The sequence below is a fragment of the Pogona vitticeps genome, chromosome 9 (assembly GCF_051106095.1).
Source record: "Pogona vitticeps strain Pit_001003342236 chromosome 9, PviZW2.1, whole genome shotgun sequence".
Lineage (NCBI taxonomy): Eukaryota > Metazoa > Chordata > Lepidosauria > Squamata > Agamidae > Pogona > Pogona vitticeps.
The window spans coordinates 8,786,120-8,810,848 of NC_135791.1; the positions used below are offsets into that span (position 1 = coordinate 8,786,120).

General features: G+C 41.8%; 1 protein-coding gene across 9 annotated transcripts in view; it reads right to left on the bottom strand.

Annotated features, from left to right (window-relative positions):
* The window catches only part of PHACTR4 (phosphatase and actin regulator 4), a 131,197-nt gene that overhangs the window by 52,582 nt on the left and 53,886 nt on the right, over nt 1-24,729 (bottom strand). For 7 of the 9 annotated variants that reach the window (XM_078380049.1, XM_078380048.1, XM_078380052.1 and 4 more), the window contains exon 1: nt 16,438-16,805. The exons of the other annotated variants lie outside the window; for them this stretch is intronic. In XM_078380049.1, the coding sequence (XP_078236175.1) occupies nt 16,438-16,483 (46 nt within the window). In that variant the 5' untranslated portion in view covers nt 16,484-16,805. Of the gene's footprint in view, nt 1-16,437; nt 16,806-24,729 lie in introns of those variants that run through there. 9 annotated transcript variants of the gene reach the window in all.

The following is a 24,729-nucleotide window of genomic DNA, read 5'->3' on the forward strand; positions in this document are numbered from 1 at the left end:
AACTGCCAACTGGTACATCCAACAGAAGTTATAAAGTGTAAGCAACTTTTTCCTCCCACCTCTGTCATACAAATATTTATTTTTATTTATTTATAATATTTTCACCCTGCCTTTCAAAAGGATCCAAGGTGGTTTGCATCATTAAAAGACAGTATTTAAAAGCAATAAAGGTAAAGGTAAAGGCTCCCCTTGACATTTGCAGTCCAGTCGTGTCCGACTCTAGGGGGCAGTGCTCATCCTGTTTTCAAGCCGTAGAGCCAGCGCTTGTCCGAAGACAGTTTCCGTTGTCACGTGGCCAGCGTGACTAGAGAATGCCGTTTTACCTTCCCACCGAGGTGGTACCTATTTATCTACTTGCATTTACATGCTTTGGAAAAGCAATAAAAATATACAAGTATTACAAAAAAAAAATCAAACAAATACCACACTAAAATGGTAAATCAAAATCGACACCCAAAGCAGATTCAAAGCAACAAGGCACAACACTCCATTTAAAAACCCCTCTCAGACTGCCACGGGTTCAATCCTAATGACAATAAGAAACACCGCTGAATTGTGTTTTGCTTTTTAAAAACAATGTGATATAAGGTGTCTCCATGGCATAAATGGAAACACGGATTACTTTGGAGGGGAAGCATGCTTTCTTGTTGGAAAGCAACATAAAATACTCATCCATCAGAGGGTTGGTTATTTCAGCATACATATGAAACCCTGATTTATTTCAATCGTTTCCTCATATCTAAACACCTTTATCGCTGCCAACTGTGTCTTTCGGTAACCAGCAGAGGCGGTGGGAGAGGCAGCGGCAGCAACAAGAGCCTTGTGGGGGGGGGGGGAGGAAGGAGGAATGGATGGGTGGAGGGAGCCTGAGAGGAAGAGGAGGACACGGACAGTCCTGTGGACGGGGTTGGAGGAGTGAAGCACTGTCTTCGGACACAAAAAATGGATCAGAGACACAGATCCTCATGGATCCACATGACTTTTATGTAGGATCATCCCCAAAATGATTTTAGTCATAGGTGCTGTCTCTGCCCACAGATTAATTTTCGTTGTTTAGTCATTGAGTCACGTCCGACTCTTCATGACCCCATGGACCAGAGCACACCAGGCCCTCCTGTCTTCCACTGCCTCCCAGAGCTGAGTCAAATTCATGTTGGTTGCTTCGATGACACCCTCCAACCATCTCGTCCTCGGTCGTCCCCTTCTCCTCTTGCCTTCGCACTTTCCCAACATCAGGGTCTTTTCCAGGGAGTCTTCTCTAATTAATTAGACAGTCCTTTGGGGATGATCCCATGTTAAAATCACGTGGATCCATGAAGATTCACACTTGGATCAGTGTTCTTGCACCACTGTAAAACCAGGCACCCTTCATTTCTGAGATGGGTACATACGGGGCCAGCAGCTGCTTCAGAAGCAGCCAGGGTTTCTCAAGGGACAAGCAGCTTCGCCCCCCCCCCAACCTCACGACAGCAGCAGGGGCTAGTGGCCAGAGGGCAGGCGGGCGCAGGAAATCATTCCTGAAATCCAACTATTTTAAAAGTCAGCGTAGCCCTCTCAACCCCAATTCAACACCGCTTAAAACGGATTAAAAGTTTCCCCAAGAGGAAATGCACAGCCTGACCCAAATATCATGCAAGTACCGCGTCATTTCTAAATCAATTCCATGTAGAACTGAGCTTATTCTGAAGCAAACATAAATGCAAACAAGCCCTAACGGGAAGGCCTGTCGGAAGACAAGAGGTCTTTATCTGCTTGCAGGACAGCAAAGATGGGGCCAGCCTGGCCTCCAGTGGGAGGCAGTTCCAGAGTCTGGGAGCAGCCACAGAGAAAGTCCTGTATCCCCATCAAATGCACCTGTAAACGTGGTGGGACCAAAAAAAAAGTCATGTTTCTTTCATTACTGTTCTCCACTATATATTTAGACAGATTTTTTCATGGAACAACCAGACATATTGTGTTATTTCTACAACAGCACCCGGGCGGGCTCATTAAGGGAAACACGGTCATTGAGAACAGCTTGGACAGAAGCCATTTAAGGCTTTGCAGGTTTAAAAAAACCAGCACTTTTAATTGTGCCCAGAACCAGATTGGCAGCCGAAGGAGCTGCTCCTGATTTGCAATATGACCCAGATACAGAAGCAGCTGATATTATTATTCAACCCCATCAGAAAATCTGTGTCGCTTTTGCTTGGCCTTTCCACTAAAAAAAAAAAAAAAAAGGAAAGTATTTTAGGCCTAGAGTAACAATCTCAGGAAAGCAACACAATAAAACAGCCTCCACCTACCGTGTGGCATTTTCCAAGCAGGAAAAAAAGTGCAGGAAGAGAACCGATGAACTGGTTTAAGATCCCTATCATTTAAAACATTACAACTGTGTTCTGTAAAGCAAATCAATAATATGCATGAATAAAATACCTAGAATGTGGTGTTTTCCATAGACTTTATAGGGTCTGTTCTACTACAGAACTGGGATGGGACCCCTCCTGGAAGTCAGGCTTGAAAAGGGTTACTATTGGAGGGACTGCCGTATTTTTCGCACCATAAGACGCACTTTTTCCCCACAAAGCAGGGGGGTGGAAAGTCTGCGCATCTTATGGAGCGAAGAAAACAGATTATATTTTCCTGTTTTCTTCTCCTAAAAATTGGTGCGTCTTATGGAAAGGTGCGTCTTATGGAGTGAAAAATACGGTAATTTAGGAGGGCTACTTATAGCATCTAATTTAAGGATTACTAGAATTTTTTGTTAATCAATAAGGCTGACACTTGGATACCAATTAAACATGGTTCCCTAAAAGGCACAGCTATAAAAGAAACAAACCAAATGTCTTTTTCCTCCCTCCATAACTCAGAAAAGGATTCACTGTTTAGTTGTCATTTTCTTCCATGAATTACATTTTTTAAAAAAAATCCATGCAGGTTCCTCAGTGGTATTTGTTTCATCACAGAGAAGGAATTTCCCTAGAAATTTTATGATAGTGGCTCAATATATCCAGCCCCGAAAACCCCACATATGCATTTCTTACCAGGGATTTTGGGGAAATATACTCCTCAAGGTGTTAAATTTTCCTCTCTATTGTGTGGTTTCAGACACTGAAAGGTCTCGTTTTTCTTTTTCCACTGTTACCATTGCCAATCGAAACTCTAAATAGCATAAAAGCAATAAAGGAAAATGTACGGTCATGTGAAAAAGAAAGTACACCCTCTCTGAACTGTATCATTTTATGTATCAGAATATAATAAAATAAAATAACACCCTCTCTGATTTTTGTTATGTCCTGATACATAAAACCATACAATTCAAAGAGGGTGTACTTTCTTTTTCACATGACTGTATATGTCTAAATAAAATAAATAAGGATCTTGAAATAGTACAGCAATCATGAATTCTTTGATAAACAGCCCTCTGGATTAGCAACTTGAAGATAACATTACAGTTAAAATGGTGTGAAGACCTAAAAAGATACTGCTATAACTCTCCCTTATTGTCGGACTTTGCACATTTTAAAAACAGCATTGATACTGGCTTAGTTATTTTATTTCGCCAAATGACAATTTCACTTATCTTGAACTTAATCAGCACAATTGTCAATGCCAAACCCTAAATGCTAAAATAGAAATACAAAAGAATTTTGTGAAAAGTGCTATCAGCAGTTTTACCCTGGTAAAATTATGCAGGTAACTCGAAGAGTTCAGCTAGCCAAATCTGCTAGGTTATTCAAGTGGCTATATGCACAAAATCTTCCAGCGTGTTCAAGTAACTGGTTTGCATAGAGCAAACAGTGTAGTAGTTATCATCATGGGCTTGTACAGTGCAACTCAAGATTCATCTGTCCGAATTTAATCTCACTGGCCAGAATCATATTATTTATATACACCAGCATACGTCAAATGTTGCAAATCACAGGAGCAAATTGCAGCTAGTGAAGAAGTCAACACTTATGTTCCTCATGGCACAGAAATCCCATGACTTGGCACACAATGACAAATACAAGGGTTGAATTCTTCTTATACCCTAATGAGTACCCAGCTCGCTGGGGGGGGGGGGGGGCAATGTGTAACCTGCATAATTAAATTGTAAACCGCCCAGAGAGTGCATGAAGCGCTATGGGGAGGTATATAAGAAGCACACTTTGCTTTTTTTGCTTTTTCACTAGCTCCAACTGCTTGTTTGGTTTTATTTATCATGCTCTGTAAACAGAATAGTGCTCCAGGAGCAAAGTCTCTGTCTTGTCTAGATTCAAGTTTGAGCCCATTGGCGCTTGTCCATTGCAAGACCAACTGCCCAGTGCAATTTTTACTTAAATATGATTGTATTTTATTTTGTTCTTCATAAAAACATTTCTTTGAACGTCTCCAAAACTAGTCTGAAAACAAAGATCCTGGAACCCTTGAATCGATCAACCGTCCAGCCTTTTCTCTCACCACTTTCATGAAATGCGTTTCTTGTAGAAATTCTTAAGCCTAACACCACGTGTTTTAGAAACATTCTTGATTTCTCATTTAAAACTCATATGATACAATCTCCTTATATCCTCTTGTTATACATCCCAGAGAATATCATCTCAAAGATTATTCTCCTCTAAAGAACTTCCTTCTGGGACCCCACGTATCTTTATACTTTCCCCCTGACCTCTATCTTCCAGATCTATCAGATTCTTACCAATCTCCATCAGTCTATTATCCTGCCTGCATAGCTTTGTTGTATTTGCTTTTGGCAATTACTCCATCTCTTGAACTCTTAAATCCAGTGCTTTCAATTCTTTCTCAATACCCGATAGCGATTTGTCCATATCAGCCTTTTCTGACATGGTTTTCCCCAGCTCTCCCCAGTGGCAGTGGTGCAGTGGCAGTGGTGCAGTGGCAGTGGTGCAGTGGCAGCAGCAACCCTAGAGGAGCAATAGCAACAAGTAGGCCCCTCCCCCACCAGGCACAAACCAAAAACCAAACTGGTTCACGATTTAGTTTTCCAGTTGTTTTGTGGTTCTTGGCTAACCATGTACAATGAACCATCACGAACCTACCATTTTTCAGGTTAATGCCTGTGTCTAACCCTGAGTATTATATTAAATCCATCTAAGAACCTCCAGTTTCTGTATCCATGATTCGAAACACCAGGAAATGGGCTGACATTATCTTGCAATATCAAGTTTGCACTGCTATCACTCACAAAGTAACACCAAACCTTTTTTTCCAGCAGATAACGACTTCTCAGCCAAATAGAAAGCAAGTGTTTCTTTTTCCTCGAGGTGTCTACTGTATCTATGTGGTGGCGCTGCAAGTTAAACACCAGAAGCCTCTGTGCTGCAAGGTCAGAAGACCAGCCGTCGTAAGACGAATCCACGTGATGGAGTGAGCTCCCGTTGCTTGTCCCAGCTCCTGCCAACCTAGCAGTTCGAAAGCATGCAAATGCGAGCAGATAAATAGGTACCACCACGGTGGGAAGGTAAATGGCATTCCATGTCTAGTCGTGCTGGCCACGTGACTACGGAAACTATCTACGGACAAACGCTGGTGCTATGGCTTGGAGACGGTGATGAGCACTGCGCCCTAGAGTCGGACACGTATAGACTAAATTTCAAGGGGAACATTTACCTTTACCTATCTACTGCTTGGAGCATAAAGCAATCTGCTGTGCCACCACGTCCCTAAAGAAGAGTTATATAACCTAAATTTCACTATGAAAAAGTTGAAATTGCTAAGAGGTTACAGTACCTTGTTTCAATCATCAGTCCAAATGTAAATTGCAGCCCAAAGAATCAAAAGACTGAGACTTGGAAGGGCAGCTATGAAGGAGCTAGGAAAGTTTTTCAAACATATTGAGGTGCCACTACTAGAGATCAAGGCGTGGATCATCCACACTATTTCTTACTTAGTCTTTTGTTTATATTTTCCCATCTTGATTAATACTTTATTGTTGATTTAATTGTTGTCTTAACTGTTTTATACTGTCTAGAACGGCGAGATAAAAATCTAATAAATAAATAAATAAATAAATAAATAAATAAATAAATAAATAAATAAATAAATAAATAAATATAGTATTCTCAGCTACTGTGTATAAATATGAAAGCGAAGAATGCTGGCAGAATAATAACATCAGCTCATTAAAAATATGATAGTGAAAAATAACTTTAGGGGCAACATGGACCACCAGAAAGACAAGGAAGTAAGTGGCTTCTAAATCCAATGAATTCTAAACTTTCATCAGGAATTAAAATGCATAAACAAAGGCTATTGTTCTTTGGCCACATCATGAGAAGACAAAACTCTCTGGAAAAGGCAGTACAGTGGTGCCTCGCTAGACGATGATAATCCGTTCCACTTAAATCGCTGTTTAGCAAAATCATTGTCTAGCAAAAAGCATTTCCCTATTGGAATGCATTGAAACCTGTTTAATGCGTTCCGATGGGAAAGAATCGTCGTTGTCTAGCGAAGATCGGCCATAGGAAAGCCGCTTTGTGAACCGCCGATCAGCTGTTTAAATAGCTGTCTTGCGAAGCTTAGGTCCTGAAAACATCAGTTTTGCGAGCAGTTTTGCGCCTCGTGGTGCAGTGGTTAAAATGCTGTACTGCAGCTAAAACTGTGCTCACGACCTGGGGTTCAAATCCCAGGTAGCCAGCTCAAGGTTGACTCAGCCTTCCATCCTTCCGAGGTCGGTAAAATGAGTACCCAGCTTGCTGGGGGGGGGCAATGTGTAGCCTGTATAATTAAAAATTGTAAACCGCCCGGAGAGTGCTTGTAGTGCTATGGGGCGGTATATAAGTCCAATAAATAAATAAATAAACTGTCAAAATCGTTGTCTAGTGAAAATTGGTTTGCGAAGCAGGGACCAAACATTGTCCAGCAAAATTCCCCCACAGGAATCACTGTTTTGCGAAGCGCTATAGCGATTGCAAAAAGTCAATGTCTAGCGAAAAAACTGTCATGCGGGGTAACTGTCTAGCGAGGCACCACTGTAATGTAATGTTAGGGGAAGTTAAAGGCAGCGGGAAAAGAGGAGGGATGAATTTGAGATGTGTTGACTGAAGTTATCTTGTGCAATTTTATGCCACACATGCCAAATGACCCCATCACCAGGCCAAGAGAAATATTTAAAATCAATTTAAAGCTTCCTATTCCTCCACCCTGTCAGGTTACAAGGCTCCACCCGGATGTTCAAATGCTCCTCCAGGGCAAAAGGGGAGCTCTAGCGAGTCTTGGGACCTGAAAGAGGGGGAAAGGATGCTTTAATTAATTTAAATTAATTCTTTTCCTTCATGGAATGGTAATGTGGTCTTAACCGACCAGATAGGCGGTATAATAAATAAATAAATAAATAAATAAATAAATAAATAAATAAATAAATAAATAAATAAATAAATAAATAAATAAATAAATAAATAAATAAATAAATAAATAAATAAATAAATGTCATCTGGCTTGCATGGCAGAAGCAATTTGACGGTCTACCCTACAACCGCAGCATCATTGTACAAAATAAAGCTCTAGCATGAATTATTTTGTTTGCGGGTTAACAGAAAAACTTTCTAAAACTAGAGACTTATTCTAATTTTTTGTAAGCTGCACGGTCTGCAATCACATAATGCACCAATTCTACGGAAGCAGGAGAATATGGGTCTGAACAGAAAACTCTGTACACTGCCTTGAACTCCATAATAGAGTTCACTGTAACAAAACAAAACAGTGCATGTTCTGACAGTGTTCGTTAAGACACCCATTAATATTTTATTGAACAAAATGCTGACACTCCCTGAAATTTCATTCACCCATTGCTAGACACCCAGACAACAGCAACACAAATCTCCTCCTCTTTAAAAGAATGCCCAGTGAACTTTGCTCTCAGGTATCATATAATGCCTTGAACATCTACTGCTGCTGAGCTTGGGGACATCATTCCAAACTGTTTACTGCTTCTCAAAATGACAGCAGTCTCTTTGCTTCAACTGGTCGGCAAAAGGGGGAGTGAGGACAGGGAGCACATTCTACTGATTAATGCCTCACTGGAAATGCAGAGTAATCATTCCAAAGTATGTCGTGGGATGAGGCTAGGGTGACATCATGCCACTCAATTTACTAGGAACGGAAATATTATTCCAGTGGTTGTTGAACACAGTATCCAAATGAGCTAAATGTTCCAGATCAGGTGGAAATTAATGGTTTCAATTCATTCCTTTCATAAGGAAATTAAAGTTTCAATCTAAATGGCCAGATAACAAGAAGGTGCTATGGGCTGTAGGCTTACAATCTTGCATCCACACATGCATTAGTTGACTAATTCCTACTTTACAGCTTCTAAAACGAAAGGTCTGGCTGGTGTTGCTGGACTGCAGTTCTCATCATCCTTCACCACTGGCTATGCTGGCTGGGGTGATGAGATCTGCAATTCAGTAACTTCTGGAGGGACATACATTTCTCGGTCCTGTTAAAAACTTTCAGTGAAAGGAACACTTATCTGATTATCCTCTCCCTCACCCTGACTCAATTTCTTGAGCTAAGAGGAGAAGAGTGCTACTGCAACTATCAAAGAAAGGAGTCCTGTGCTGCATCATAGACCACTAGATTAAACCTCTGTGAGGCAGAGGCCTCCATCAGATATGCAAAACTCAGATACCATCAAGCTACAGTTGTGCCCCGCTTTATGATTGCCCCACATTACGTCGAATCCGCTTCACGACGAAGTTTTTGCAATCGCTTTTGCGATTACAAAACGATGTTTGGGGTTTTTTTTGCTTAGCGATGATCAGTTCCCTGCTTCGGGAACCAATTTTTCGCTAAACGATGTTTTTAACAGCTGATCGGCAGCTTTCAAAATGGCCGCCGGCTCTCAAAATGGCCCCTTGCTGTTTTTAGGAGGCATTTTCCGCAAGTCAGGCACCCGAAAATGGCCACCATATGGAGGATCTTCACTTTACGATGAGGTATTTCGCCCATTAGAACGCATTAGCTGGATTCTAATGCACTCTAATGGGCTTTTTAATTTCACTTGTCGAGGATTTCGCTTAACAGCGATTTCAACGGCACAGATTATCCTCATCAAGCGAGGCACCACTGTAGTTTCTAGATAGGTAAAGAAACAGATAAAACACATACATGTGCATGCGTGTTGTTTTAGTGCAATTCTAGTTTGCAAATGTGCACCAATCTGTCAAGGGTACATGATATTTCTTGCACTGGATGAGATGAATGAAATCCTGCACTACTACAAATGCAAGAAATCTTCTGCTACAATAAATCAGACAGTCTTTTAAAATGCCCCAGGGACCCATTGTGGTTCTAGGTTCCCAAGTCACTTTTTAAAGATGCAGATCTAAATGCAGAAATAAAATAATTCCACCACAGCTAGTAGATTTCGTACAAGGCGCAATACTGTAAAATTTCATGTAAAGTCCAAATCTATTGCTTTGTGACAACCCTGGAGTAGATAGGTGGCTGATGGCAGTATGCCAAGAAAAACCCATAAGACCAGACACACCAGTGAAAATCTTTTATGTAGCACAGTAATCCAATAGGTCCTTGAGCAGGGAAAAAGACTGCTTGCTGCAATTCACTGCCAAGCCAACCCTATTTTGACTCTTAAATGAGAGCAGCAGCAATTCTTTCAAGACAAACAGCTCACCAACGATGCAGACATGCAACTGATGGGACAAGAACAGACCAGTGTGCTATACTGCTTGTACAAGCCAGATCCAAGTTCTATTCCTGACTGAGCCATGAAATGCACTGGGTAACCTTGAGGCACACAGCCTGTGTGTTTGCCAGCCTATGTGATGTTATGATTTTGAGTATAAAGTGCTGGGGCAAACAGCGTAGAGCAGTGGTTCTTAACCTTTGTTACTCAGGTGTTTTTGAACTGCAACTCCCAGAAACCCCAGCCAGCAGAGTTGATGGTGAAGGCTTCTGGGAGTTGCAGTCCAAAAACATCTGAGTAACAAAGGTTAAGAACCAGTGGCGTAAAGGGTACAGAAGAACAGGTGGAATACAGTCTTACCTCGGTTTCCAACCACCTCACTTAACGTAATTTTCAGTTATGAAACAAAATCTATTGAAAATAATACCTCGGTTTACGTTTTCTTTTCTTTTCTGCAGTACGAAGAAAGTTTCCCCAGGATGCATTGTACCTGGAGGTTTATAGCACTGCCCCAGTTCTTATGGCAATCTGCATTTCGTTTTACAAATTTTTCCCATTACGTAATATCCCATAGAACGCATTAAATTTGTAAACTAAGGTACTACTGTACAAACTTAACTAATGAATACAGAACCATCTATCATAACCATGTATTTCTCAATCTATTTGACTGTTAAAACACTTAAAATACAAACTAGACTGAAATGCATTGGTGTAAGTGTGAATCATGCCATCTAATAGTACAGTAACACTAGTTACTCATTCATAAACTGACACCCCGGAACGATTAAAGGAAATCCTCCAGTTTTGGGACAGTTGTTTTATTCATAACTCCTCAATAATTCATAAGGAGCACTGCTTCCATTGCTTGCATTTATATCCTGTCCTCCTAGTGAAGGAGGAGGTTAGCTATCCTCCTTCCCACTTCACCTTCATAACTATCCTGATAAATGCAAAGGTCTTGTCCAAGATCAATCAATGAGTCTCATGGCTCAGTGAAGGTTTGTACCCGGACTTCCCAGATCCAATGGCAAAATCTTAATCAATGCACCATACTTTAGATCAGTGGTTCTTAACCTTGGGTTACTCAGGTGTTTTTGGACTGCAACTCCCAGAAGCCTTCACCACCAGCTGTCCTGACTGGGGTTTCTGGGAGTTGCAGTTCAAAAGCATCCGAGTAACAAAGGTTAAGAACCACTGCTTTAGATCAGTGGTTCCCAACATTGCGTCTCCAGATGTTCTTGGACTACAACTCCCAGAAGCCTTCACCACCACCTGGGCTGGCCAGGATTTCTGGGAGTTGAAGTCCAATTACACCTGGAGACCCAAGGTTTGTTTGTTTGTTTGTTTGTTTGTTTGTTTGTTTATTTAATATCCCGCCTATCTAGTCAATTAAGACCACTCTAGGTTGGGGACCACTGCTTTAGATAGATACTGCCAACTACATGCTCATGACCTTCTTCTGACCATGAAAATTATACTTCAAAAATGTGTCAGTTCAACCTGAGTCTTTCGAACTCTGCTAACACCATTTCACAAGGACAGGATGTGATCATCCTTAAGATATCAACATGTCACTGGAATATTTATAAGTGTTTTGTTCTCTATTTCACCAATGACACAAATAATGGGGGGGGGGGGGGAATCATGGAAGCCAGGCAATTTGGAAGTCAATGGCCATGAGGCCACTGGGAGTTGTAATGCAAAAAGTAAAATTTCCAAGTTTTGTCAATCAATTATATAGCAAGTGAATAAGAGCCAGAACTACCCACAGTTCTGCCATCTTATAATTGCAGTACTGAAAATATTCATTCAAATTTTAAAACAGAACATCTCTGTAGTCTCATACAAATATGAGATGAAATGATCACGTCTTATAGTATTGTGTATGTATAACTGACAAACCAATGAAATGTTCCTTCAACAGTGAAAAGAACATAAGTCATCAACTTTCTAACTCTTCTTTCATATCACTTACCAAGCAGCTCCTGAGTAGGAGGGCGAAACAACTGATTTTGTCCATAGCTGCTAATTGAGGTTTGAAGCTCAAGTTCAAAGAATGAATTTGGATGGCACTTCCTTTTACAGGGAACATGGGAAAATACCAAGTCAAGGAAGTGGATGGCCAGATGTTCTCTTATCCAGTGAATGAAGATTCTCTTTTAAAACCCATCTACTTATGCTAATTTCCAAGTTTCCCTGCATCGCATATGCCCAAAGATTACACCTGCCCCCATGCCCTGAGTGTGAAGAGAATGACCCTCCCCCTTACAATGGAGAACTGCCTTACATTCAGAGCTGGCCCCGATTATTTTTCAAACACTGATGGCACCCCTCTCATCAGTTCCATGTGCAAGGGCTGATAAGACTGACAGATGAAAAGTACGAAGTTGACTATACAAGATGTCTAGCCCACAGTTTTGAGCGCTGCACGATGGACTGGTACACTCTGAAAGAAGGAAAGCAGACCAAACCTTCGCCAGAGTGCAGCAGCCTGCCCCCCCCCCAGAGCTTTCCTACCTGCACTCTTCCAATCCCTTATCAAAGACCTTCCACTTTTCTGGTGCAAGTAGGATTGCTCTCCTTTGGAGAGATTCCAGCACATGTCACTGCTAGAACCAAACCGAAACAAGCCATCTTCTTTCAATTTGCCAATACAGTGGTGCCCTGCAAGATGACGTTAATTCGTTCTGTGAAAATCGCTGTTTAGTGAAAACATCATCTTGCGAAATGCGGTTCCCCATTGGAATGCACTGAAATCCGTTTAATGCATTCCAACGGGGACAAATCGTCACAGTTTTGCGAAAATCGGCCATAGAGAAACCGTTTTGCGAAGCGCCGATCAGCTGTTAAAATCGCTGTCTTGCGAAAAACGGTCCCGAAAACACCCATTTTGCGAGTCGCGGACCTAGCTGTCAAAATGGTTCTCTTGCAAAAATCAATCCCGAAAAAAAAACATCTTGCGAAGCACGGTCTGAAACATCATATAGCGAAAATTGCCCATAGGAAACACTGTTTTGCAAAGCACTATAGCGATCACAAAAACTCATCATCATGCGGATTCGTCATTTTGAGAGGTAATCGTCTAGCGGGGCACTATTGTATTGTGAAGTGGCTTAATAAGCAAACTACATTGGATACTGGCAAATTAACTATTTCCCTTGTTCAGCAAAGGGCAGGGGAAGTGCAAAAAAATAGGTATTTTGACTTCATGTAGACTAATGCTGATGCGCTGTACTTTTAATAATTTTTTAATAATTTTTTTTAAATTTCTTTCCCTTGCCTTAAAGGGGCAGTCAAGAGACGAACCGCAGTCAATCCATGACAGCGCTCGAACGAACGAACGAACGAACGAACGAACGAACGAACGAACGAACACATACATACATACATACATACATACATACATACATACATACATACATACATACATACATACATACATACATACATACATACATACATACCATACCATACCATACCATACCATACCATACCATACCATACCATACCATAATACAATATAATACAATATGATGTTGGCAGGAGCTGTTTCTGTGTGAACAGTCAGGCTTGACTAGATCATTCTAATCAAACCTGACAATTCCCAAGTGGCTTGCACTGGCTCCTTCCCTGCTGGTAGTGTAGCCATACCCTATAGTGTAGCCATGCCCTTAGTTCCACACTGAGAAGGGGACAGATTCTTTTACCACACCTCAAGGCAACAAGCTAGTTCTGTGGAGGTCCGGATATTCAAGACAAATGTCAGGATGAGGAGACTTCCATGGCCAACAACAACATTGGCTGCCTGAGGTGTATCCCCCCACTTTTATTAATAGTGGGGCTCACCCAACCTCTGTTTTGCCTAAGTGATACTAAAGAGCACTTAGCAACTCCTGAAATCAAGGAAAGGGATGTTATTAAATTATCCAACATCAAAAAAGCTACATTTACTGTGTTTCCCTGAAAATAAGACAGGGTCTTCTTATATTATTTTTTGCTCTAAAAATGCATTAGGGCTTATTTTCAGGGGATTTTTTTTTCATGTACAACAATCTACATTTATTCAAATACAGTTATGTTGTCTTCTTCTAGTTGCTGCACAAGGGTGGAGGGCAGAGTGTCCCTTAACTGGGGCTTATTTTTGGGGTATGGCTTATACTACGAGCATCCTGAAAACATGTTAGGGTATATTTTCAGGTCAGGTCTTATTTACAGGAAAACAGGGTATAAGTATTTTAAAAAGGAAAAAGGAAGCTGGCATGTTGATTCCTGGGGGTTGTAGCTAGAGATGGGGAAGTCATCTTCATAGACAATGACTGGCACAGGTGGCCGGCCTGATTTACACCCACCCCCAGAACTGGCCAGTCCATTTATCGTGTAGCATGCAGAATTCCCCATCTCTAGTAGCAATTCATATATAGCCTATAGGAGAGAAAGACTATGACCCCCAGGAAACACCACAGCTTCCTATTGTGTACATTACCAACAAGACATAAGCCCAAAAAACAGCCGTCCAGCCTCCAAGGGAATAAAATGCAGGTGTCTGTATTTATGGCATGCTCTGGTCCATGGGGTCACGAAGAGTCGGACATGACTAAACGAATGAACAACCAAAAAAGGCAGGAATTCCCAGAACTTTGCCTGGACAATTCTTGGAGAATTGTGGGAGTTGGCATTCAAATAACCAAAAAAAAAAAAATGACACATCTCTAGTATCAACCACACCAAGATATGCCATATAATCATATTGCACAAGGATCAAGGACATATTCTATTGCTCATGAAAATCAAAAACAATTATAGGTGTTAGTCTGTTACAACCAAAGCAAACACAAGCAGAAACAAAGAGGGTCTTGTAACATTTGAAAGATTCATAAATTAAGCCTTTCAAGTTGCATATGATTCCACCTCATTATATTTATTAGTGTACAACTTTAGCGTCCATTGGAAATCCGGTAGTGCAAACGATGGAGAAACAACTACCTTCCACTTTTACAAATAAAGTAGTTACCATTAAAACGGCACACAGCACACTATGGACTATACAGGGCACTCCCGCCAAAGCAAAAGCAAAACAAAATTTTAAAAAAAGGAAAGACAGGAAATTAAGGAAATAGTTTGCAACAAAAGCCACATCGCTCACACAAAACAATCTACAGAAACAATCTACAAAAATATGTCAGCCAGGTCAAAGTTAAGGAATAGCCTTAACAATAAAAGGGAAAATTATGGAAAAGGTAGTGAAAGATACAGAACTGTAAAAGCTAGTCTCCAAAACCTATCCCAATTATCCAAATGGTATAGTAATTATTGCCTAGGGGAAATAGGCAAGCAATAAATAAATAAAAGCATGACACCCACCACTCCATCTTGGTAATATGGATACATTGGTTCTCAAACTGTCAAATAAGCCTAGCTGGAGATGACAACAACATATCTGACAACGTCAAAGAGTTATTTTTTTTTCTTTTGGACTGTCTCTCAAAACCCTCAATCAACATGGCCATGCTGACTGAGTGATTCTTGGATTTTTAGTCCGCTGTCGTTGTTTGTCCAGGCTCTGCAACATCCCATTGGAAAAATGTTGGAAAGTCACTGAATGGGGCTAACTGCCTCCCTTCTTAAAGGAGCACACAGTCCTGAATTCCACACTGGTCTTGCTAGTCACTGGAGAGGACGACTGGAAGAACTTGCTCCAAAATCTGCAAAGAAACAGGTTTCCCGTCTCGGCTCCCATGTCTTCTTCTGCCTCCTGCCCAACTGCTCGCTTGTTGTTGTTCAGTCATGTCCGACTCTTCGTGACCCCATGGACCAGAGCATGCCAGGCCCTCCTGCCTTCCACTGCCTCCCGGAGTTGGGTCAAATTCATGTTGGTCACTTCGATGACGCTGTCCAACCATCTCATCCTCTGTCGTTCCCCTTCTCCTCTTTCCTACACACTTTCCCAACATCAGGGTCTTTTCCAGGAAGTCTTCTCTTCTTATGAGATGGCCAAAGTCTTCCTCTGTCTCCTGCTGAACTGCTCACTAGAGCCCCTCATATATAGGTCCTTGTAGGGAGGAGCCACTGCATCCCAATATTACACCTCTTCTAGGCCTTATAAAACATTATAATAATAATCTTAGAACTGCAGAGTTGGAAGGGACCCTATGGATCATCCAGTCCACCTCTGTCAAGGAGGCAAGCACTGTGGGGAATTGAACTTCCAACCTCTCTGACTCCGCAGCTAGAGACCTAAACGACTGAGCTATCCCAGCAGTTCTTTTGAACAGCCCTGTTGGAAAGTACTGTCATGAATGAATATCTTCTCTTCCATCCACTCCCACATCTCTCAAGTCAACTCTCGTATTTCACTGCCAAAATGTAAGATCAGTGAATCAACTATATAGTACTTTTAAAACCTCAAATAAAGAGTGCGCCAAAAATATAATAGTCTCCTGTTAAATATCAGCCACACAAAGAGCCAGTGGGCACGTACGGTTCATCATGTAATGTTTACTTCATCCAAATGTTTAACACCTCTTGGTGAGCTACCAAAGTTAAAAAAGAACTAGTTCTTACAAATACAGCACTGAAACAACCCCAAATGCAATAAAGTACGCACACGAAGTATTCCAACAGAACATAAGGATTTTTTTCCAAAAAAGATCAAGAATACACTCCATTCCGAGAACCTACAGAAGTAGAAGCCCCCCTCTGAACTTAGCACAAGTCACAATCTTGGAATTCTCTCTCGTGTTTGCTGCACGACTTCCCCTGTAGTTTTCACCCAACCCTCAGCCGCAACTAGACTCTCCATTACTCACTTAAGGGAGCTGGATTTACCGGTCTTGAGTAGCGTGTCTGCCCCATTGTGCGTCTCTTCAAGGGAGGTGCAGGAAAAGAAACCAGAGAAGGGGAGCGTTTATCCTGGAAGCATTCATGAGTCTCAGCGCCAGATGACAAGTGAAACTCCTTAGGATGGAAAAAGTTCTTGGCAATCCAGATAAGCAACGGCCGGGACTCCGGAAAGTGACCTGGGGAATCAAGTCAATGCAGTGCCTTCTCTTGCATTCCCCTGGACTGCTTCCCCCGCCCTAGCCTGGGTAGTCGGTGTAATCCTTAGAAATAAGCTCCCCGTGCCAGCTCACTCTAAGGAGGAATGCCTGTCATTCCACAGGGTGTACTCTGTTTAGAGCCGAATCTCAGGAAGGAGGTGGAGTCTTTAACCCACAGGAGCTCAATCATCAACACTCCCTCGCATTTTTAAAAGCAGGAGGGTCTAAAGTCTCTAAGAAGAGGGGAAAAGAAGGGGCAAGGAAGCTTGGAAGAAATTCAAACCCATCTTCTAGTTTTGATCTCTATGCCTTCCCACCATTCTTTTAACCATCATGATTAAAGTAGTTTGGTTCTGTCCCTTGACCATCTTTGACAAAAAAATAAAAAAAACAAAAACAATATGAGCTTCAATCGAATAAAAGCTACTTTTCAGACACAAAGCGATATTTGTTTGTTTATTTTATTAGCTTTATACCCCACCCAGCTAGACCAATGGTAGATAGGCTGAAGCTTTGTTGTTATTTAGTCGTCTAGTCCAGAGGTCCCCAAACTTGGGCCTCCACATGTTGCTGGACTTCAACTCCCAGAAATCCTGGTCAGCAGAGGTGGTGGTGAAGGCTTCTGGGAGTTGTAGTCCAAGAACATCTGGAGGCCTGCAGTCGGGGACCACTAGTTTAGTCGTGTCTGACTCTTCGTGACCCCATGAACCAGAGCACGCCAGGCCCTCGTGTCCTCCACTGCCTCCCAGAATTGGGTCAAATTCATGTTGGTCGCTTCGATGACACTGTCCGACCATCTCATCCTCTGTCGTCCCCTTCTCCTCTTGCCTTCACATTTTCCCAACATCAGCGTCTTTTCCAGCTGAAGTTACATACCCAGTAAAAAAACAGCTGGGATTCTGGTTGCTTCCTGTGAAACAAGCCCTACTGTGATCTAAAATGGTGCACTATTTGAAACTACAGGGGGGCTTCCTCTGTAATCCACTGGAGTGAAAGACCCCTTTCTCCTCCACAGAGCTTGCTTCTCCAGCAAGACGATGGGAGCCAGAGAGCAGCAGTGGGGCCAAATCATTAACAACTGGGGAGACCCTTCCCGTTGCTCCTGCTGCCAACATGCTATCCAACAGTGGTGGCTGCTGCTACCACTGCCACCACCCAGCCACTTGCTGGAGAAGCAAGCCATGCAGAAGAGGAAGGGCTCTGTTGCAGGAGGGGTCCATCACCAGCCGGTCCATGCTAGGAATGGCACGGTCAGTAGCCAGGAAGCCTCACAGCACGGGCAGAAGGGAGGCTCTCCCACATGTCCTGCTTTAATGCGAGGAACTGCATTAAAACAGGATGTGTGCTTCCTGCAATGTCATGCTTGTTTGCAGATAACCCACCATAAAAAAAAAACTTAACAGTGGATTATCTGCAAGCATGTCACTTCTACTGTAGGCAATCCAATGATCGGTGGATTTGCAGAGCAAAAAGTTCTGTTTTGGAACTTATAAGCAATTAGCCACCAACTGGCTTCCTTTCTGGCTACCTGGCAAACCAGAGTTACCTCCTTGGGACAAAGACAGGGGACTACCTGGAAAGGACTACAGTCATGCCCCGCTTAACGATTTCACCATATAATGACGAATCTGCTTCACGACAATGTTTTTGCGATCACAACGATGTTTTAATGGTTTTTGTTTTATTTTGCGACGATCAGTTCCCTGCTTCGGGAACCGATTCTTCGCATTACGACGATCAGAACAACTGATTGTCGGGTTTTCAAAATGGCCACCGGCTGCTCAAAATGGCTTCCCGCTGTTTTTAGGAGGCATTTTTCGCTTAACAGGCACCCAAAAATGGCCACCGTATGGAGGATCTTCGCTGGACAAGCAGGTATTCACCCCATTGGACCGCATTGAACGGTTTTCAGTGCATTTCAATGGGCTTTTTATTTCGCTTTACGTACAACGTTTTCGCTCTACAGCGATTTCGCTAGAACAAATTAACGTCGTCAAGCAAGGCACCACTGTAGTTATTACTTTATGTCTGAAAAAGTGGATTTTAATTTACAAAAGTTTAAGCGATTAACATTTCTCTTAAGGGTGACAATTCTGGTTTTTTTGCTTTCATTCTTGTAATTAGCTATCCCTCAACAGTTTTTGATTATCTCCTGGTAGGGGCAGACAGAGAGCTGCGAGTGCACAGTTGGCATATGATAATGAACTGTTCTCATTAACTGTTCTCTACGTGGGGCTGCCTTTGAAGATGGTCCGGCGATTGCAACTGGTCCAGAATCGAGCTGCACAGCTGGTGAGTGGTGAGGCCGCTAGGGGACACATCAAGCCGATTCTGTTTAAGTTACATTGGCTACCAGTCACTGCCCGGGCACAATTCAAAGTGCTTGTTTTGACATATAAAGCCTTAAATGGCTTGGACCCTGGATACCTGAAGGACCGCCTCCTTCCATATGAAACTACCTGGCAGTTAAGATCTAGCCAGGGGGCCCTTTTGAAAGAGGAGGTAAGAGGGATGGCTTAACGACAAAGGGCCTATTTTAAAAGTGAAGTGTTGAACTTGGGAGGCTTCAGTAATAAAGGACTACAACCTCAACTATTCCAGATTCCAAGACAGAATCATTTGTAACACTTTCCCAAGATTCTGAAATGCATATTACTGACAACCAAAATGCTACATTTCCTCAGGAAGCTCCATTTAAAGCCCCAATTGTCTTATCTGAAACATTCAAAAAACTGTCTAACACAAAATCACTCAGAAGATCTCAAAAGTCCAAAGGTGGCAGAGGTCAACAGATAACGGCCCTTTCTGAGCCCAAAGACATACCAGATTCAGACTGGAAAATGTGTTAAGCATGTGCTGTTTTTTGTTTTAACAAAAACTAGTGTCATCGAAGCAACCAAGATGAATTTGACCCAACTCCGGGAGGCAGTGGAAGATAGGAGGGCCTGGCGTGTTCTGGTCCATGGGGTCACGAAGAGTTGGACACGACTAAACGACGAATAATGATTATTATTATTTATTATTATTTCCATTTGGAAAAAAAGCAAGCCCCAAATACCCATCTGTGTAATATATTTAGATGATTGAATGCAAAGCATGTCTTCAGACTTAGGTACGGTTAATCTTAGATAGGTGGAGGCAGTACATTTTATATAGCTGGTTCCTAACTGTTTAGGGCTTCATAAGTGAAAAACTGTACTTTACACTGGGAACAAAAAGGCAACCAAGGTAATGGATACAGAATTATGTAAGATGTTTTCTTTGCATGGCTCTTAGAAGTATCCTTGCCGAACATTCTGCTCCAATTTCAAAAACTGTTTAGAGAAGCAGTCCTATGTACAATGTGTAGTACTAAGATATTCAGCCTGGATGTGATCAGACACAGAGACAAAGTCAATATTCTCCAGCTAGGGCCAAAACTGATCAACTAATAAAACACTGATTAAAAACTTCGAGTGTACACCTGTATCTCACCGGACAACACTGCGCTCAAACTATATGTACCAAGCTCTTTTGAATGACCACAAGCAAAATATGTGCCTCTGCTTTATGATTTCCAGCTCCAGCTGTATGTGTTGCATAGCATCAGATTTTCCTTTCACCTCTGTGCACATCAGCCACTAGACATCTTTTCTCCTTTAGTCTAGGTGTTTCATTAGAGAAAGCACAATTCATACCTGTCCTTTGCTCTTCCCTACAGCTGACTGAATGGTGTCCAACCTGTGAGCCTCACCTTCCAGCACTGTCTCTTGTTTCATTTTGGAATGGTTACCCATTGCTTTCTTCTGCACAATACTAACAAAGGTTATCTTGAATGTAACTGCCGTTGAAACTGCTAGCAGTCCAGGCTTGTAATGGAGTCTAGTCTCCTGACAGCATTGCTCTCAACTCCTCTGACACACTAAATCCGTACTCGACACCACGTTAAGGTGAGCATCTAAGAAGAGATCATTTAGATTCCAACCCTCAAAATACCTCAGCAAAAACAAAAAGGTAGCTCCATCTCAGATTTCAGAACTAAGCCACAGATTTATACTATACATTTCACAAGCAGAATTCTTATTTTCTCAGCATCACATTCGAGAAAGTGAGTGGGGATGACAAAAATCTTCTTCAAAAATGATAATTTAGGAGATGGAGATATGAAATTTTTCCCACCTTCCTGAAACCTGAAGAAAAGGATACCTTTAAAACCGTGATAAAACTACTTTAGTGTAAATAAAAGTTACCTTGAGTATACTGGGATCTAAAGCTGAACACGTTATTATAACTACTCAAGGGACTGCACTTGAATACTGCTCCAGAGAGTAAACTAAACAAAGAATAAGGCTGGATTTCATATGGTTGTACCATCACTAACACTTCATGGTGATATTCTAGTCTACCTGATTCATTCCATCGGTTCCATAATCTGTGACCACTGGATAAGATAGTTCTGCTAATGGGAGTTGCTTTCTATCAACATCTGGAGGACCACACGTTTCCTGCTCTCATTCCATTGCTTTCTCTACATGCTGGGTTTCAGCATGCATATCAAATATCTTTCCAGTAAAGGTGAGTCAATGTGGGATCTATCAGTCATCATCAGGTCTGACTGAAACACACATTCATTCCCTGTTAAAGCAGCTCCACTGGCTGCCAATTCATTTTTGGGCACAATTCCAAATACTGGTTTCAACCTATAAAGACCTAAATGGCTGGAGTGCAAGCTACTGTACCTAAAAGACTACCTCTCCCTTCGTACCTAAAAGACTACCTCTCCCTTCATGACAATACCTGGGTGCCAAGATCATCAGGATTAGAAAAAATATCATAGTTTACTTAAGACTCCATAAATATGATCCTGTAATCCTAAATTACCAGTTTTTCTCACCAAGAAAGATATTCTTCTCCCACCTAGAATTGTGGGAAAATTAATCAAGAAATGGAAGTTCTGATAGGTGTTCTCAAGTTCCTACTGGTGGTTATTTTAAGCTTCTGGCAGCCATTTTTGTTCTGTGGAGGAGACAGGGAAAATTGATGTGTGGGTCTAAGCTCCTTGGGAACTGTAAGGAGCCTGTTTTTTTATTATTTTAATTGAGAGGCATGTCATGCAGAGCTTTTTACGGTATTTGAGTATACAATATTTCCACACAACAAAAGTTACTACACAGGAGTTGGAAAAGCTGTGAGAAGGAAATTGGAGGGTTTTAATTATGGAAAGTGACATCATCACTCTTTTACACAGGCCTAATTATGTAACAGAGTTTCAACCTGTGATTCATTAGCCTTTCTGGTATACAATGGTGCCTCACAGGACAATTTTAATTCGTTCCACAAAAATCGTCGTCTTGTGAAAAAATCGTCTTGTGAGGTTCCCTATGCATCGGTCTCAAAAAAAACCCAAACCCGTCTTGCGAAGCATCGGACTAAAAAAAAAAGTCTTGCGAAGCACAGTCATAGAAAAATACGTCTGGCGAGGCACCATAGTGATCGCAAAAAACAATCATTTTGCGGGTTTTTCATCTCGCGAGGCAATTGTCTAGTGAGGCACCACTGTACAAATCACAACAAGAGCAGCATATAAGGGTGTCTGATGCCCCAAATGGCATTGAGACCGAAGTGCATTGATCCACTGGCTCTGTACTCATTGCCTTCTCACTCCTGGTTTTATGATGTACCCATTTTGGCATCCAGAGGAAGGCAGGAAGTAGAGACTCCACACTATGACTCTTGGGCCTTCTTGATGCGTAAGTGCTGCCAGCCCTCTTAGCTATCCCACCACCCTGACCTCACAAGGACCCCACGGATAGGGTTACTGCTGACCAGGTAACCCAACACTTCACACAAGGTTTAATAAACTGTCAGTATTCAATCCATGGCCGTGTCAATATGTTTATCACATAAACCAAAAAATCCAAATGTCTACAACCACTGATTTCAGTGTGAAGATGAAGTAGACACTCACTTGCTCACTCAGATACAATGTTCATGTTTGTCCACATCCTAAACAGCTCTGACAGTCAACAACAGACAATAGTTCTTGGTCTCATTAAATGTCTGACCTTTGTATACAGCTGGAATGCCAGTCTTGTATATTGTCTTCTATGGCCCCTGTATCAATGCATCCCAGTAAACATTTTGATAGCATTTATGACTTTAAGAACATCAAGAATGCCATACTGCGAGGTTGGTATTTCTCTTTCTGTCTCTTACCAGTAGCTTGGCTAGGAAAACATTATGGTTGAGCTAAATTTAAAAAGGGGGGGAGTCCAGAGAAGCAGGAGGAATAAAGAAAGCAAGCTGGGGGGGGGGAGCCCTTCAAAAAAGACTATAGAAAATTACATATGGTTAAAACAAAAAAATGTATGACACAGTATTTTTCCGTGTATAAGATGCCCCCATGTATAAGACGTGCCCCCCACTTTTCTAATCCAAAATTAAGACATCTAAGTGGGGCTTAGCAAGTGTAGGGGGAAAGGGATCAAAATGCTGCAGGATCGCTTTGATCCCTGCTTTCCCCTCCACTTGTTTTTGTTCTCTCCTCAGCTTACATCCATGTATAAGACGGCCCTCAATTTTTATTCTAAAGATTTTAGACAAAAGTATAGTCTTATACATGAAAAAATAGGGTATGTTCAGGCCACAGAATGAATGTACCCAGAACAATCAGTCAAACCAACCTGAAAATATACAGTATCTTATGGACAAACATGCAATCAAACTACAGGCACACAATGAGCAAATTTCCAGTCTCGGCTGCAACCGTGAGGGGATGCAGACGTGAACCCCTAGAGAACTGTCTGACCCCCCCCCCCCCATGTAAGTAGCAGGCAACTAAGGGTAAATTTTCTCAGGATCAGGCCAACGCAGCTGAAGAAAAGAGAGTTCCTTTCTTTCTCCAAAGAAGAGAATATGTGGGAAAATGCAACTGAGGACAACTTTGAAACTGATTACTCGCATCGGGTTTGCTTGCTTTTTCTGCTTCCCAGAACCTGGATTCCAGGAACTTCCAATGACTTTATCTGGGCCCTCACGTTGGCAACTGATACCTAAAGGTTTCGAAACTATCATTTGGATTTTTTGGTTATTTAATTTTTTTTTAATGTGACGGAAATTTGAGTGAAAACAAATAATTGATTTTTATCTGTCCTGTATGTGTGCGAGAGCTGTACACTTTATGAAGACACAAAAAGCAGTTGCAAGCCTGAAGGGAAGAACCTTGAACTGAAAATCTCTGTGTCTCAAGGCCAAATAGAAGTAACACTTGTGAAATGTTGTGAAATGTGTATGAAAATAGCCTTTTTTCGGTCCAATGGACATAAACCAATTTCCCCCTGAAATAGTAACAAGTAAGGATGGGTTGTTGTTGTTTTTTGGACTACAAATCCCATAATTCTCCATTCTGTGCGTTCTATCTCGCAGTCACCTTACAAGGACCTAGATGTGGCTCACCTAGAAGAAAGGCCTCAACAGGAAGGCTTTGAGATCAAGCTAAGTCTAGTTCTGCTCAACACACCTGGTCCTGTCCCAAAGCTAGCTGAGAGCTTTCTTGGGTAGGATACTACCTAACTACCAGACAGAACTCCCAAAATGGAGAATTATGGGATTTGCAGTCTTAAGAAGTAAAAAAAAATCTCTAGAGGCAACAATGCCAACACAGCAATCATGCAAAACTTGTTTGAATAAAATCAGTTTGTTGACTTCGTACAAATTGATTGGGTCCATACTACCATTGTGCTTCTGGACCCTGAAATACTTCAAGAACTTTGTGCACTAGCAATGGCAAAGTGTAATCTCTACAGCATTCTTGTATAACAGCATAAGACACAATCTTAGACAAGGCCAGCTTCCCGTATGGTAGCATTAAAGGTTCCACTTGACATTTAGACCAGTCGGGTCCGACTCTAGGGGGTGGTGCTCATCCCCATTTCCAAGCCGTAGAGCCAGCATTTGTCCAAAGACAGTTTCCGTGGTCACGTGGCCAGCGTGACTAGACACGGAACACCATTACCTTCCCGCCGTGGTGCTACCTATTTATCTACTCGCATTTTTACATGCTTTTGAACTGCTAGGTTGGCA